The following is a 17,253-nucleotide window of genomic DNA, read 5'->3' as shown; positions in this document are numbered from 1 at the left end:
GGCTAGTATAAAGCCAGGAAGTATGCAACAGACAGGGGCTGTAATGTGGAAGCCTGCAGTCACTCTCTGGGCTTAGAGAGGGAAAGGAGGAGACCCAGGGGGAGAGCAGAAGCCCTGGGATCCTGGCCCTGAAGGATGGGTTTACCCAGAAGGTTGGTAGAGCACAAAACTGATGGGGTGGAGTAGGAAGAAGCTCAGGGAAACAGCAGCAAGATTTGGGACAGTACAGACATTGGCTGCTGATTCAAGGATTCCTAAGCTGGAACCTGGAGTAGTGGGTAGGCCCGGGTTCTCCTACCAGCCACTGGGGAAGTTGCATTGCCTTGGATTGGAGGACTGCTGGGTAGAACACCTGATCAGCCGGTCCAGCGAGACTGTGACACTCTGGAAGGTGGTAAACACATAGTGACCTGGCTGGAGAGCCCAGCCATGAAGAGGGAGTATCCTGACTCACAAAGAGGAAGCCCTGCAACTCCTGGAACATGAAAAGAGCTGTAGCATGAGCAAGACACAGAAGGGGGCATCAGATTGGGCAGAGCTAACCCCCAGACACAGGTGCAAGGAGGCACCCCAGTGATGAGTAGTGTAACCCATGACAATCCCCCAGAATATTAGCCTTTCTTTCGCAACTGCATCACATTGTTGAGTCATATTCAATTTGTGATACACTATAACCCCCAGATCCTTTTCAGCCATACAACCACCTTCCCATTTGTCCCCCATTTTGCAGTTGTGCATTTGATTTTCATAAGTGTAGAACTTTGTGATTGTCTTTATTCAATTTCATCTTGTTGATTTCAGACCAATTCTCCAATTTGTTAAGGTTGTTCTGAATTCCAATCCTGTCCTCCAAGTGCTTGCAACCCCTCCCAGGTTGGTGTCATCCACAAATTTTAGAAGCATGCTCTCCACTCCATTATCCAAGTCCTTAGTAAAAATATTGAAGAGTACTGGACCAAGGACTGACTCCTTCGGGACTCCCCTAGATACATCCTCCCAATTTGACTAGGAACCATTTATAACTATTCTTGGAGTAGGGTATTTCAACCAGTCGTGCACCCACCTCAGAGTAATTTCAACTACACCACATTTCCCTAGTTCGCTTATGAAAATGTCATGTGGGACTGTGTCAAAAGCCTTCCTATAATCAAGGTATATCTACTGGTTCCCCACATCTACTAGGCCAGGAAACCTATCAAAGAAGAGAATTAGGCTGGTTTGGCATGATTTGTTCTTCAAATTTATGCTGGCTATTCCTTATAACCCTATTACTCTCTAGGTGCTTACAAACGGATTGTTTAGCAATTTCTTCCAGTATCTTTCCAGGTATTGAAGGTAGGCTGAATGGTCTATAATTCCCCAGGTCCTCTTTCTTCCCATTTGAAATACAGATACTATGTATTGTGACAGAGTCGGGCCAGATGGCTACAGGAGAGTGATAGAAGGCAGATATATTAGCCCCAAGTTAAGTAGTTCCCTTTTTCCTGGGTAAGGTAACATGGAAGATTCCAGAACAATCAGGAACTTTCTGGAAACAATTAAGGCAGACAGGCTGATTAGAACACCTGCAGCCAATCAAGAAGCTGCTAGAATCAATTAAGGCAGGCTAATCAGGGTACCTGGGTTTAAAAAGGCTCTCACTCCAGTTAATGAGGTGTGCGTAAGGATCTGGGAGTGAGAGGACGTGCTGTTGGAGGACTGAGGAGTACAAGCATTAACAGACACCAGGAGGAAGGTCCTGTGGTGAGGACAAAGAAGGTGTTGGGAGGAGGCCATGGGGAAGTAGCCCAGGGAGTTGTAGCTGTCGCACAGCTGTTCTAGGAGGCTCTCTACACAGCTGCAGTCCACAGGGCCCTGGGCTGGAACCCAGGGTAGAGGGCGGGCCCGGGTTCCCCCCAAACCTCCCAAGTCCGGACCCAACACAGGAGGTTCCACCAGAGGGGAAGGTCTCTAGGCTGCTTCCTGACCCACATGGCGGATCAGCAGAAACTGCGGGGATTGTTCTTACTCTTTTTTCCCCATGCTGGCCAGTGATGAGGTTATCTGAGTGAACGGCAGATTTGAGCCACAAAAGTGGTCAAACTGAAGGCTACTGTGAATCACTGGGGTGAGCAAAATCCGCCAATAAGTGCAGGACCCACCAAGGTAGAGGAGGAACTTTATCACAGTATGTTTACCTTTTTCCATCCCTCTGGGACCTCACTCATCCTCCAGAAGTTCTCAAAGATAATCGCTAACAGTTCCAAGATTGCTTCCGCTAGTTCCTTACGTATTATTTAAACATTCTTTAACCTGTTCTTTCCCTATTTTGGCTGGTGTTCCTTCCCCCTTGTTAATATTAATTCTGCTGAGTATTTGGTCACCATTATCTTTTTTAGTGAAGCCAAATGGGCATTCAACACCTCAGCCTTCCTGATGTCATCTGTTATTAGCTCTCTTCCCTGTTAAGCAGAGGAACTACACTTTCCTTTTCGTTTCTCTTGGCTCCTAATGTATTTAAAGAATCTTTTCATTAACCAGGCCCCCAGCCCAATCAGAGTGTTCAAAGCATTTTCTGAACACCTTGAACTGCTCCCACAAACAGGGAAGTAATACAGAACCTTGAGCCCCGGCGTTATACATTTATGCAGGCCCACCCACTCAAGAAATAGTCAAGTGTGCACTGCACTATTCCTGAAGGGCTTCAGCAGTAGCTGTGTTGTATATTAGTTGAATAGTATAGGTGCAATCAGCTGCAGCCTGTTGGAAATGGTAAGTGACTGTGTTATTGCCCTGTAGCTTAGAAGACATCATGTATCAGCAGTGCACTTAATCTGCACTTATTGCTGCCTCTGTCCTGTATCCTGCTATGGCATGATCATTCTCTGCTGTGTAACAGGAAAATTCAGTCTCTTGTTGCATTCGGCCCTAGGCTTCCCTCCAGTCCTCTTCAGGATAAGAAGAATCACTAGGATACTTCAAACCCTTCAGCCAGTGCACATTATCAGTGTTCCATTGCAAAGAAATAACATATCAGAGTGTGAGATCATTGGCTTCTCAAGCAATTGGTTCCCTACATTGTCTGGTGGGGGCTCTTGGTTTTCAAGGTCATTGATACTGTACTCTTTAAGGCATATCGATCATCTACCATCGTCACTTTAATTAATACTGAAACGCCCATACCTTTGTGGCAGAACATCACAGTCATGGCTTTCAGCAAAGAAAGTGAAAGCTAACTTATTTGTTTCAATGTGCAGGGGGAATTTAGATTGCCAGAGTTATAGTAAATGTATCCAGGGAACCAGCATTCATAGCCCTCCTTTTGCAAAATGTGCTAAAGGCTCTAGGAGGGCTGCAGGTGGCCAGGACTTCGTCCAAAAGATGGCAGATCCAGCAACAGAGCATTCCTTAATTCCACAGTGGGACATTAATCAATCCTGCCTCAGAGGGAGCAGCACCACCCCCTGAATCATCAGCTGCATCATATCCGGAAGCACCCATGCTTTTCCTTGCAGCTCTCCCACTAAAATACTGACCAGGCACAAGCCTGCTTAGCTGGGGAGACCTCTCAAGGCCACACAGCCCAAGGCAGCATCTGTGCAGCACTTGGCTTTTGCCTGGGGTTTATTAGCTGTCACTCTGGGCACTTTGTGTTGCTTTGACTGGCATCCCCAGCAACTGCTGCCCTCACTCCTCTGCCTTCCAAAATGAGCCTTATGTAGGGAGAGATTGAAAAAATGAAACACAGTCACCCAGTGTCTGGTGCAGATTAAAGGAACTAAAACTCAGCCAGTCTCATAAAAGTTGTTTCTTGGGACTTCTGACAGCTTGTGAGAATCCACGTCCCCTTCCCGCTACCCGAGATCTGTCTGCTCCTTCTTCAAGAGTCGTTTCACGTGTGAAGTTTCCCCTCCTTAAAAATGAACAGCTGTGTGCTCTCCTCTAAGTACTCTTCCTCTGCTGCCCACTTACTGTGCCGCTAATTGAACCCACATGAACTGTGCTTTCTTTGCCTGGCATGATTGATGATGCCTTTGCACAACATTAAGGAGCTGCTGGGTTTTAAGTAATACCTCGCAACCACAGCCGCAGCGGCAGTGGCATCCAGAAGGAGAGATGACAACAAATAACCAAGCGATGGGGGCTTTTAGGGAAGGCAGGACAAAAAAGGGATGGGGGGAGTGGAAGCAAGAGAAAGGTAATGAAAGAAGAAGAGAGGAGGGAGGAAAAGAAGAACAAGAGAGATTACGATGGGAGAAAAAGAAAGGTGGGACAAAATGAAATATGGCTAGAGTAAGAAACAGATGTAGTGGGTAATTTAAAACGGCCCTATGTGGGGAAAGGTGCATTGAGGATTTAGCCCCCATCCGCACACTGAGCTTCTTTTGTCGTCAATATAGTTAGGTGAGGTTGAGAGACAGTTACAGTAAATAGCCAGGCCACCACTTCACTTCTGTTTACTGCACATGGCTTCGCTGTATTCAGGGTTCTGTCACCTGACGGAGTTTGCCCTTAGAAGTCCCCCGCCCAAAGAGCACTGATTGAATGGAAAAGGTTCAGAAAAGGACAACAAAAATGATTAGGGGTATGGAATGGCTTCCATATGAGGAGAGATTAATAAGACTGGGACTTTTCAGCTTGGAAAAGAGATGGCTAAGGGGAGATATGATTGAGGTCTATAAAATCATGACTGGTGTAGAGAAAGTAGATAAGGAAGTGCTGTTTACTACTTCTCATAACACAAGAACTAGGGGTCACCAAATGAAATTAATAGGCAGCAGGTTTAAAACAAATAAAAGGAAGTATTTCTTCAGACAATGCACAGTCAACCTGTGGAACTCCTTGCCAGAGGATGTTGTGAAGGTCAAGACTATAACAGGGTTCAAAAAAGAACTAGATAAGTTCATGGTCGATAGGTCCAACAATGGTTATTAGCCAGGATGGGCAGGGATGGTGTCCCTAGCCTCTGTTTGCCAGAAGTTGGGAATGAGTGACAGGGGCTGGATCACTTGATGATTACCTGTTCTGTTCATTCCCTCTGGGACACCTGGCACTGGCCGCTGTCGGAAGACAGGATACTGGTCTAGATGGACCTGTGGTCTGACCCAGTAGGGCTGTTCTTATGTTCTTATCTTCATGTCCCAGGAATGGGTAAGCACCGGGACTCAACACAGACCGAAAGGCTGAACAGTCTTTAGCCACTGAGATGGAGATTTTCAGAAGTGCCTAAAGGTTGATAGAGATTGACTTTCAAGGGTACTTGTGCTCCTAAATCTTTTTTTTTTCTTTTTTTAAATCTGCCCCGGAATTCTCTCTGTTCAGTCCCTAAAAAAGCCTCACCCTGAAATGTCTATGAGAAATTCAGCTCTGGTGCTGAAATCAGGGCATGATCATCAATCATTTTCATCAGCATGGCAGTCCTCACTGTCCCTCCTGCCAAGAAGGCTATAGATCTTCATGACTCTCTTTCAGATGCCTGATTTCCTTCCCTACCCAACACTATGGAATACCAGCTTGTGCAAAACTGCTTTCCTTCTCCCTTTCTCCAGTTTCCTTCAGTTGAATGAGTGGAACATGTTTCCAGTTCTGCACAAAAAACCACTGTGCAAACACAGAGATTCCATCCTAACCCAGGGCAAAAAAGGCCATTGGTTATAGATAGTCAACAATCAATACATCCTATTTTACTTCTGAACTACTGTCATCAGAAGAGAAACTGGAAGTTGGGAAGCAATTGAGGAAGGACAAAAACAAATGAAAGGAATCTAAACTATGATAATTAAATTCCAGGATTTCACAGAGATTTTATTTCTTGTGTGAAAATAACCCAAATTCCAGCCTGAAGCACCTGACTGCAATGAAATAGAGAGCCCCTGTGTGGAGCATGGTGATATCTCCTAAGCACATGCATAACTTTAAGCATGTGCTTAAGTGCTTTGTTGATGAGGGATGGACTTAAGCACATGCTTAACTCTGCTGAACTGGGGCCTCAAAGCCCACATACACACTATAATGAATGCACAGAATATAAGAAAGACAGAGAGCCTTTGGCCTAGGGTGGGTGGGTTTTTTAGTTTTTTTTTTGGCTCTTTGGGAGAGGATTGTTGAGAGCAAAGTGCGGGATGGATCAGGGTTCGGATAAGAGCATTGTGACAGACAGTGAATCTCGTTGGCTAGTGGAATTAACATCTCAAGTTGTGTCATATGAATCAGATCAAGTCCTGAATGCTTTGGGGGCGGAAAAAAAGCACACTTTGAAACCAGGGTTCTCTGATCAAAACCATACAGTAATAATTGGCTTCAATCTTCCCCATTAGGGACTTTTCCCATTTAAGTGATACGGTGTTGGTGAAACAATTTTAGTTGTTTTATTTGGTTTGTGGATTCCTGTGTTCTCAATGTAAAGATCTAGTCCAACTATTTCCCTGGTCAGTCATTCAGGCTTGTTTGAGACTTTGTTTTCTAGTCTGCAAAAATGCTCAGCTGGAGCTAGGGTTCTGGTGCTGATGCCAATTAAGATGGAAGAGGCCCAGCTCATGGGGTCCTGTATTTGTTTTGTAATGGAGTTGAAAGGGCTGACTCATTCCCCTCCACTCTGTCTCCCCCTCAGTGATCTTATGAAGAGCCCAGTATTTTACAAATCCAGACAAGCTGCTGAGTGTGGCTGTTTTCCTTTACATCCCCCACAACACCATGCTTGCTGCCCCTACCACAGAAAACAGTGCCTATGTGGAACACCTGAACTAAAGCACTCTTGGTCTCACGGACAGGTCCCAACTGGTTTTACGTACACAAGTCTGAGATGAGGGAACCAGCGTGTGCGTATCGGAAAACTCCAAAGCTTTGCCCCCAAACTTAACACGAATCCAGGGAGGTTCTGCATGTGAGAGTCATGGGACAACTCCCCCTCCCCCACATTAACTCTCTCCCTGCAAACTGCAGGGAAAGCCGGAGTGATTTTCACAGCTCTGATGGAGTTCAGCCCCCTCTCCGGGCACTGAAAAATCATCCCTGCCTGGGGATGACTTATGCCTGGCGCGCACAAGAATCCTTCTGAAGAGCAAATAGTTTGGCTTTGGAATGCACCAGATTGTAGCAAGTGTCAGGTATTTGGGGGTGGGAGTGGGGAAAAAAGGATTCCAAGGAGGGTTCTCCAAGGTTTCCTCTAAAAGGTCTTTGCACACACTCCACACTTCCTGTGACACACATGAACACTCTGCCATGCTATCAACACACACCATAGATTTTCCAGGAACAAAGTATAAATATTTCCAGCACAAAATGAATGTAAAATTTGCTAAGTGGTGTTGCCTTCCCTTCTGGGTTTTGTTTAAACAGGAAAACAAATGAACAGTTCCCCTGTCCCTTGCCCTCTCTGCCAACAAATGCACTTGTGGAATGGGAGGCTTAGCTCATCATTAAGGGGAGGCAGCATATCAAGGTCTGACCCCCCCCCCTTTTTTTTTTAAATCTGAAAAACCCGGGTACACTTTTCCCCTTGTCGTCGTTCATGTTTGTGCATCTCTGCACTGTCAGGTTCTGTCTGGAAGCGGATGGAATGAAATGCTGCAAAAGAGGCGTGGCCTGTGACATTATCAGGCCAAGACAAAAGAGAAAACACCAGAAATCTCACCAAAAAGCTCGTGCTCATAAGATTCACAGTTCAGCTTTGCAGACCTAATAAGATCAGATAAGGTCAGAATAACCATCTAAATGTTTGGGAATTCTAAATTTCAGAAACATCTGAGGTTCACCCATCATTAGAACATGTTTCTATAGAATTACCCCTTTCTCAAACAAGAAGACATATAGAAGCTACAGATTTATCTAATCTTGCTATAGCTGTTTGGATGTTGGGAAGGAGTGTAGTCTACAAGCTCAAGCATAGATTTGCGGATGAGGATACCTGGATTCTATTTTCAGTCCTGACAATGCCTACCTGTGTGATCTTGTGTGAGCCATTTGGCCTTTCCGTGCCTCAATTTCTCCAACTGCAAAGGAAGGTAGTAATACTCAACCTCTCTCTCTTGCATTTTATGAGGGGCAACAAAATTGTTTGTAAGCTGGTTGGAAATACTTTCATGAAAGGCTTTCTACAATAAGACCCAACGTTTTATCATCCATGTGATGATGAAGGAACCTCCAAAGCTTTGGACTTTCTATTCTGATCAGCTCTCACAATTTAAGAACTTCCTGTGAACCCATTCCAACTTTCTGGGTTGGTAAAAGTGACCTTGAAATCTCGTGAAAACAGGATTTCTTGTGACACTCCTGGTATGTCCTACTCCTGGATCAGACCAGAAATTGTACCATGAGAATGGACTTTCTTATGGTGTTCCAGTATTTCCTCTGCTGCTGAGCCTGGGAGGGACTAGGAAGTGCAGAGGCATGTTTGAAAAAGATTTTGAAATGTAGATGAAAGTGTGGGTTAGTTCCTATTTTATCCAGACTTATATTTACCCATCTCTCCTTCTGGAGAACCCCCAACACACCTGGCTCTTGACAAGGTCATCATCTCGCTGTACTTGCAGAATGTAGCCCATCTTGCAACTCACACTGCACTGGGCACCGTCGTAGAGCTCCCCACTGGTGCAGTTCAGCACAGCATTCTCAATCTCCAGCTCTTGACAGTCAGTGGCTTCGCAGGAGTAGTGGACACAGCTAGTAAGGAAACAAGAAATGGCCCCTTTAGTTCATTTTTGCAGAACAAGGCTACACTGACAAATGCTTCATTGGTAGGGCAGCACGTACAAGTCACACAGCTTGCATACTGAACTAGTTTTGCAAAAATCATCCGGGAACAGTAGGCACCATTGTCACACTTCCTGCTGAATGAGTGCATGCTGGCAATGACACCTGCAGCACATTATAGATCTTGTGCGTGTGAACAAAATGCTGGTGCAAGGGGCCAGGTCGTCAATGCTTGAGAATGACATTTGGTTTTTGTCCAGGATACACAGAACACGAACAGTGTGCAGTGCAGCATCTCAGGCTTCCCTTCAGCGCTCCCCCAAACCTTGCCAGAGAAGAACCATCTTCAAGGTTTAGGGATGTTGTTCGGTCTCCAGGCGCCATCCCATCTTTGGTCTCTGCTGAAATTACAAGGGTCGGACCATACCGATAAAGCCGGTGTTTTTGTGATGCTGACACCTGTTTTTGGGGAACTGGATTGAGACTCAAAGGACACAACTCCAGGTATGTAGCTAGTGATAAGCTCTTATCAGTTTGAACAAGCTCAGTAGCATGCTGTCTTTTCAGATCACTCCAATGCTGCCTTCCTGTCCACAAAGCATTTGAACAGATGGAACCTCTCTGTTTCCTCGCAGGAAGTGATATTAACATTTAAAACAATTTGCAAAATAGTGATTTCTTTTTTAAACGACACATAGAGGATTGTGTGCAGCAAAGTCTTTCAGTCTATGATAACCCAGACACAACAACTACTGAAAACATATCCAGCTCAGGAACTTGAGCATTTACCCAGTGGTTCTCAACCTATTTAATACTGTGGGCTGCATATGCAGCTCTCTGTGTGTTACGTGGGCCGCACCCACACAATAGAGATACTACCTGTATGGCCTTGAGAATGTCACATGGGCTGCAGCTGGGGGATGATTGGGCTGCAAGCTGCCTGCGGGTTGAGAAACAATGATTTACATGACATGCATCCGACGAAGGGGGTATTCACCCATGAAAGCTTATGCTCCAATACGTCTGCTAGTCTATAAGGTGCCACAGGACTCTGCTGCTTTTAATGATTTACATGACATTTTTACATGGTCAAAGTGTCGTATGGACACTAAGTCAGGGTTCTCAACCTGAGGCTCTCCCTCCCCCCCCCCAATACTATAAAAACTCCACAGCCCACGTGTGCTACAATAACTGGTTTTCTGCATATAAAAGGCGGTAGCAACCAGGGCAACTGCCTGGGGCCCCATGCCCGTGAAGCTACATTGCTCAGGCTTCGGCTTCAGCCCTGGGCGACGTGGCTCAGGGCCCTGGGTTTCAGCCCCATGTGGTGGGGGTTCAGCTTTCTACCCTGGGCCCCAGTGAGTCTAATGCTGGCCCTGCTTGGCGGCCGCCCCTGAAACCTGCTCACGGCCCCCCAGGTGGCCCTGACACCTGGTTGAGAACTACTGCACTAAGTAACTACCTCATGATATCCCTGTGAGGAAGCTGGGTCAGTGCAATTAATCCCATTTTAGAGCTGGGAAAGGAGATACAGAAAGGGGAAATGACTTGCCCAGAGCCACACAGAGAGTCAAAGGTGGAGCCAGGTTTAGAACTTGGGACTTCCTGAGTTGCAAATCAGACTTGGACACAGTATTCTGTCGCTGTATCAAATCATTTCTCTTCCAACTAGGAAATAACCCCGCCTGGGAAGTAACCTACGCTTGGAATTCAATCATCCCTTGCTTCTTGGAAGCCCTTCGCTGGAATGAGTTGGGCTGCTTATATCCTCTGCATTCGGACGGACTCCATGGGCCCAATTCCCATCCCTTTCCTCTAGGTTGGTGCTTCCCAGCCTAAGTAAGCTCACAGTATTGGAAAGACGCTGCCACAATTCCCACTTAGGACCAAACTGTGAACGAGTAGTATCCTACTCCATAAGCCATCCCACTGAAATCTCTGGTACTGAGTCTTTTAGAAGCACTCCCTCAACTAGTCCTAGAGGCAGCCACCCTTACTTAAAATTGAGCAGCATCTTACTTTGCAAGTAGTCCTGTTGACATGAGTGGAAGTAATTACCGAAAAGGGTCCCACTTAACATTCATAAGGCTGTTGAATCTGGCCACTAAAAGGGAATGGATATTGAACCATGATGGTTTGTCCAATCCTCACTACACATTCCAACTACACCTGTGCACTGAGGCTAATTGTTATTTTGTTTTCCTCCATTTTTGGACAGTGATGTTTTGTATGTGAGTTTCTTCTGCCTTGGTGCTTCACTGAGAAGTAAGTTGTGTTGTTGAGGAACAAAGTGAACATTACTGATATTTCAACATATCGAATAAGGAGAAATCTGATCTCAAAAATACATGTTGTGAACCTTGTAAACCTTGCAGGAAGAATTAAACCCTTCTGCACAAAAGTCAGATAAAAATAAATAAAATAACAGATCCTTTTCAGTAAATATCTGATGTGCACCAATGTACAGCATATTGATGCTACCCTGAATTCAAGCCTTGAAGGATATCATAGGAAGGAATAAACCTGAGAAAAATTAGGGCCAAATTCTGTTGTCCTTACACCAGTACAAATCTGGAGTAACTCCACTGAAGTCAACAGAGCTAGTCTTGATTTACATTGGTTGATGTGAGAACAAGAATCTGGCCCCCAGATGACCATTGATAGTCGTACAGAACTGAAACACCAGAGGCAAAAGCATTAAATAACACTTCTTGTGATGTTCCTCTTTCTGTTTACAAGTCCCCTTGTGGTCTTAGCAAATGGCTGGGGAACATTTTTAGCAATCCCTCGAGGCTCCAGATTATGCTTTGGTTAGCAGGCTCATCCAAGCAGCTCTCTCGGCATGTAACTCTATAAGAATGACTTCATAAAAAACAATACAACCATTCACTTTTTGTAAAACAACAACTACCACTACCAAATGTTTCCAATTTAAATACTTTTGGCTCTCTTGCTACTAGTTCCAGTTTGGTATCAGCTACTGTCAGCTGTAAATCCCAATGACTTTGGGAGTCACCATCCTGAACCGAGTGCTGCAAGTACAGAATTAAATAGGCGAAACAAATATCAACAAGAAAAAACATCCAGACAGAACCCATCATGCCCATAAGCACAAAATGGTGGGCTGCACCATTCCTTTCTCAGGTACTACCACGTAGGAATGGGAAAACACGACATGTTCAAGAAACCATACATTCCTAAGGAACGAAAGAGTAAAAAATCTGAGAATGAAATAATTTTTTTACCTTAATCCACCTTCTTAAGTGTGGACAATAGTTTTTCAACGAATGACTGAATGAAACTTTGCACTGTTCAACGGAGGGTCACTAAGCAGATTTCAAAGAAGGGGATGTTACAGACAGGGAAGCCAAGGTAGAGAGAGGGTATGACTCAATATTTTCAAAAGTGGTCTCTACATTTGGGTGCCCAACCTGAGACCGCTTCAGTGTGATTTTCAGAGGTGTTCCGCACCTGTAGCACCAGCTGGAGTCAAAAGCAGCTGCAGGGGCACTAAACTCCAACAATCCGGCCCTATGCATTTAAAGCTGTGCACCTAAAAATTGGGACACCCACAATGAGAGACCACTTGGTTTTGATCTTCACTATTAACATTTTGCATAGCTTGATTCCTCCTGACTCATCTCTCTGAAGATACCACTGGTTTGGAAACATAAGGACGGTTGTATTACTATCTGTATCTTTTCAAGTACCTTGTCTCCAAAGCTCTCTAACCCCTGACACTCAAATCTGTGATGCTGGCTTTCAACATTTCTGGACAAATCAGGAAAACCTGGAAAAGTATGGGGGGAAGGGGAACTATGCACTCCTCCAAACTCATCCACATCTTTGCAGACTGGAGATCTTGAGAAATACGAGATTGTGAGTTCTATGAGATTTCTAGTGCCTTTTGCTTTCAGCCATGTTGGAAATAATACTGCACCGACAGGCTATCTCACAGTGTGGCACCAACTGAAACTGGGAGGAGAAGAGACACGTGACTTTGTTAAAATATATATTTAACCAAAGTATTTTGAGCTTCACAGAAAATTTGAGTTCAGGTCATATCTATGCTGAAGTTCTGAGTTAGTCTTTATTTTATCTTTTATCTTATTTATTTTATCTGAACCATTTCGCCAATCTCTAATCTAGATATGCTCAAAACTTGAGCTCTAATTCCCCTCTTCTAATATTGGCCCTGATTCAGCAAGGCACTTAAACATGAGCTTATCTTCAAACATGTGCTTAAATCCCACTGGAAGTATATGACATCAATGGGACTTAAGCATGTAGTTAAGTGATCTGAATGGAGACCCCAGTAACAGAATCCTGGAAACATCTGTATTGTTATGTGTTTGTACAAAATTATGACAATTAAGAGGAACTATTCCTTCCTTACATAAAAACAAAACAACACCTCCTGCTTTGTAAAGCTTACAGCAGCCAAATATCTTTTCCTAATCCTGAGGTCAAACACTTTTTTCCAAGAACTCATCCTAACACTGTGCACCCTCATTATTTAAGTAATTTCCTTAATGATCTCTCTGCCAAATATACTTGTATAGGCAAGCACAAAGACACACAAATGCACCCTGACATACAACAGAGGGTCAATTCTGACCTTATTTTACACAGATGTAAAATAAAAGATGTACCTGTGTAGTTGAGGATAGATTTGGGCCTTAGATCTTAAACATTTCTGTCTACACTGATTCTATGACAGTGCACATAACACACACACACACACACACACATCCTCTACCCATGTTTCTAATGTTCTCATCATCATCAGGTCTCACTGAGGTGGACACAAGAAAGCAGAGATGGACATTTCTTCTGGTCTGTCTGGAGGGCACTTGTCAACCGAGAAAAAGCAGACTCTCTCTCTTTACACAAAACAAAGTAGGCTTTGATGAATGCTTTAGAAAAGCAGATGCATCAGGCTACTTCCAGTTACACTGCTGGTTGCAGTTATACAGTTCAACCAAAGAAAGATTTGAAAATCTTGTTGTCTGTTTAGTTTCTTTTCTCCAGCTTTCTGCTAACATCTTGTCGATTTCTTTGTTCTGAAGCAGAAGTTCTGAATATGTGTAAGGCAAATATCAGAATTTATTAGACAGAGGGGATTGGATGGGTCAGGGGATTTGGAATGGGGTTCAGAGCCTTTCATTTTAGGTTCTCTGCTTCAAATCCTATCCCTGATAGTGATCAGAAATAGTTACCAGCTGTTGGGTATTCATTCAACGACTTGGGTGAAACTGACCTCAGCCCAGTTCCCAGAGGGACCTCAGTGGGAATTGTGAATGTATATGTTGATAGGAGTGAAGTGCAGAAAGAAAGAAGGTGCGCGCGTGTGTGTGTGCAGGCATGTATGTGAGAAATAATTACCTGAACACTTCAGTGCTTTCTAAAAAGTTTGGCTCTAAAACTGAGTGAACTGAAAGGAAGGAGAGGCATCGCCTACTGATTAGAGCCATTAGACTGACTGGTTAGCCAGACTCCTAGGTTCCATTCCCTGCTTTGGAAGGGGAGTGGTTCACAGTGGTTAGAGCAGGGTGGGGCAGGTGTCAGGACCCCTGAGTTCCACTACCAGGACTCCATGAAAATTTTTCCACCTGGTTCTCCTGCTCTGTGAAATATCATGTCCAGTGAGACTTCTGCTGAAATGAAGACCTCAAAATGCTCAAGCTTTCAAAACACCTCTAAGATCTCAAGGCAGCTAAGCAGTGTTTGGGAGGTGTGTGTTAACAACTGAATGCCTTGCAGTTTCTCCCTGTGAAAATGTGTTGAAGAGAAAAAAAAAGCGCACCACATTCTAGCTTAATAAAAGCCAAATGATGCTGTTTGCCAATTACCAAAACAGGGTGAAGGTTAAAACCCCATTGAATTATAACCCAAGTCACGGGCCAAGACTTCTATGATTAACAGCTCTCTGAGAAATTCAGTAATTTCACCAGAAGCAGATTGACCGCAATTGCGTAAAATGAAAGAAAGCAGAAGAGTTGGAAACTATAGCAGAATGAGTTAAGAAAAGGAGCATTAAATAACAAGTCTGAGATCAGAGGAGGAGGAGATTCTTTTTTTGTTTTCTCTTTAAAAAAGTCACAGGAGGGACTACAAAAGATGATCAGGTTTGTTATGCTTTTGCAGATGATTGTCTCCTTAGTAATTTCTTCTTGGAGACAGAGAGAGCAGGAGAGAATTGAGCGAATGCTTGAAAGGAGAGAGAGGCCACCTTTCTGAGAGGGTTGTGTTGGCCCATCGAAGAGAGAATTCTCAGATGGAAGGAATTTTTTTAGGGCAGGGGTGAGGGGAGGGGATTGCATGTTGTTGAGAAATGGTTTATGCTGGCTCAGGTATGCCAGGTCATGCACTTCTGTGGAAGGAGCTGAGGGTGCGTGGTTTCCAAACCATGTCTAAACAAACTGTAGGTCTGTTATTCAGATCCCGATTATTGCACTCAGGGAGCTGAGAAGCAGTTGGGAGATGCTGATTTTATTTTAGTTTATTTTGCCTACAGCCCTGTCCATGACATAAAGAGTTGTTAAGTGTGTATCTGTGTATACAGGCAGAGATTTATATGTATATGTGTATCGTTACATAGACATAAGTCAAAGGAGTAAAAAACACAGCCCACCCTGCATAAGCTGGTTCTTGGCTGCTACAGTGAGGTTGATAGTAATAAAACAAGGTTCAATGGAACTGGGAAAAGCAAATGTACTTTCTTCAAACTATAAAATACACACAGTGGTGACATAGTTATGTAACAAGAAAACATGCAGTACCTGTACCAGAGAACCACATAAAACAGGATACCATTGGCCTTCCCACAAAGGGGAAACTTATCTTCATTATAAACAAGGAGTCAGTGGAGAACTGTAAAGCTGAAATGCTGTTGGGAAACCAGGAATTCTAGCAGTTGGACCAAGGTGTCTGCCTAAGCTGTGAAGCTGCAGTTTCCATTAGAGTAACAAATCCATGACAAATTGAAGGAGATGCCCAGCTCTTCTTGTGAACAAGGCATACAGAGGTTGCCATGAAAATGTCAGCAAGCAAGAACAGTGGACACGCAAGAGATCACATTGACTCCCTGCACCATGAAAAGGAAATAACCACAGTATCTCAAACCCAGGTCTGGCAACCACTGATTTTCCCTCGCAATCACCGCACACACATCTTCATGGAAATATAGTGTCTCCTGGGTGGAAGCAAATGCTTATATGGGCCTGTCTTCGATCTCTTGTGCACTACTGTAAATAAGGAGTAACGTCACTGAAATCAGTGGAGCTGTACAAGTGTAGAACTAGTCTGAGAGGAGAATCAGGCCCATGGTATCGGCTCTGAGGGTGTCATGTCACAACCGCCCATGTCATTTTGACAGCATGTCAAAAGTCCCACTGTCAGCTGCACTGGAAAAAGAAAATCAGTGGAAAAATAAGGAATGCAATGTTATGAACACTCCATAAATGTCTTATAAATTAAGGTTGGAATTTCCAAAGTGCCTATGGACATTAGGAGCAGAAATCCTAATGAATTTCAATGGAACTTGTGCTCCTAATTTCCTTAGGCTCTTAAAATACCACTCTAAATATATACTTTTAAAAGGGAGAGGGAATGCATGTTTTATTCAGTCATCAGGGTGACCAACTCGTGACAATGGGAAAGATGAATTCACACCCAAAATAAAAGCTGTGTGAACCTCTAAAAGGAGGTATATTCCTCTTCTCTCTCTCCTCCATATTCAGACTCTCACCCAAGCTTATAAGCATCTGTATATCTGAGGGTACAATTCTCCCCAACCAAAATAATTCTCCTTGTGGGGTGGGAAAGAATCTTTTCTTGCAGACTGAAGCCAAAATTAGAGGCAAAAATATCCACTTTTATCTAAGGAAAACGAAGGAGGAAAATCTTATATTTGGAAAGCAAATTTCAAACAAAAGTCACCTCATCAAATGAGACCTGGGCCAATGGGAAAGAGGAGTAGAGAGACAGTTCCTGGAAAGAGAATGCATGTGTGCATGCTTGTATGAGATCAGCTGGAGTCTACCATCGAGGACAGCCCAAATGGGAAATACATCAAGACAGCTTGGCAGGCTCTGCAGAAGGGAACAGGAAACCTACATGCAGGTTCTGATCTGGTTAAGAATTAATTTAAAATTAACCCTCTTTCTAAGTTCATCTCAGATTGGGTAAATAAATGAAGCAAGAAGATAGCAGCTAACTCCCAGAGGTCTGGAAAGTTGCTCATTTCTTGGCCTCTTTGATGCCTGTCTTAACACTCCTTTCCCTATAACATTCACTCGTTCAAACTATTTTATGGAGGGGGGTGGGCGGAACTATATATGGTCACCACAAGCAGTCTCACCATGCAGTGATTTGCATTCCCACCATTAGGGCCTGATTGAAGGGAATGGAAAGGCTCCTGTTGATTTCAATCCTTCTTTCAGAAAGTCTCTAAATCCTTACTTGAAATTGGAAGCTTTATTCATAATCCAGTACTTAGCCATAACCCGGATGTCTCTGAGTTTTACTATTTTGAATAGGTGAGACTCTTACTTTGAAAGTTTGGGATCCAATGGGCTGCGG

At 44.0% G+C, this 17,253-nt stretch overlaps 1 protein-coding gene across 1 annotated transcript in view; it reads right to left on the bottom strand.

Annotated features, from left to right (window-relative positions):
- PAPPA (pappalysin 1) overlaps positions 1 to 17,253 on the bottom strand; it is a 214,350-nt gene that overhangs the window by 47,411 nt on the left and 149,686 nt on the right. The window contains exon 15 of the mRNA XM_084650528.1: positions 8,472 to 8,640. Coding sequence (XP_084506654.1) covers positions 8,472 to 8,640 — 169 coding nt within the window. The remainder of the gene's footprint in view (positions 1 to 8,471; positions 8,641 to 17,253) is intronic.

Source organism: Lepidochelys olivacea (assembly GCF_965140295.1).
Source record: "Lepidochelys olivacea isolate rLepOli2 genome assembly, chromosome: 16".
Classification (NCBI taxonomy): domain Eukaryota; kingdom Metazoa; phylum Chordata; order Testudines; family Cheloniidae; genus Lepidochelys; species Lepidochelys olivacea.
Note: the sequence above shows the minus strand (reverse complement) of the source record. Positions and strands in the feature narration are given on the sequence as shown.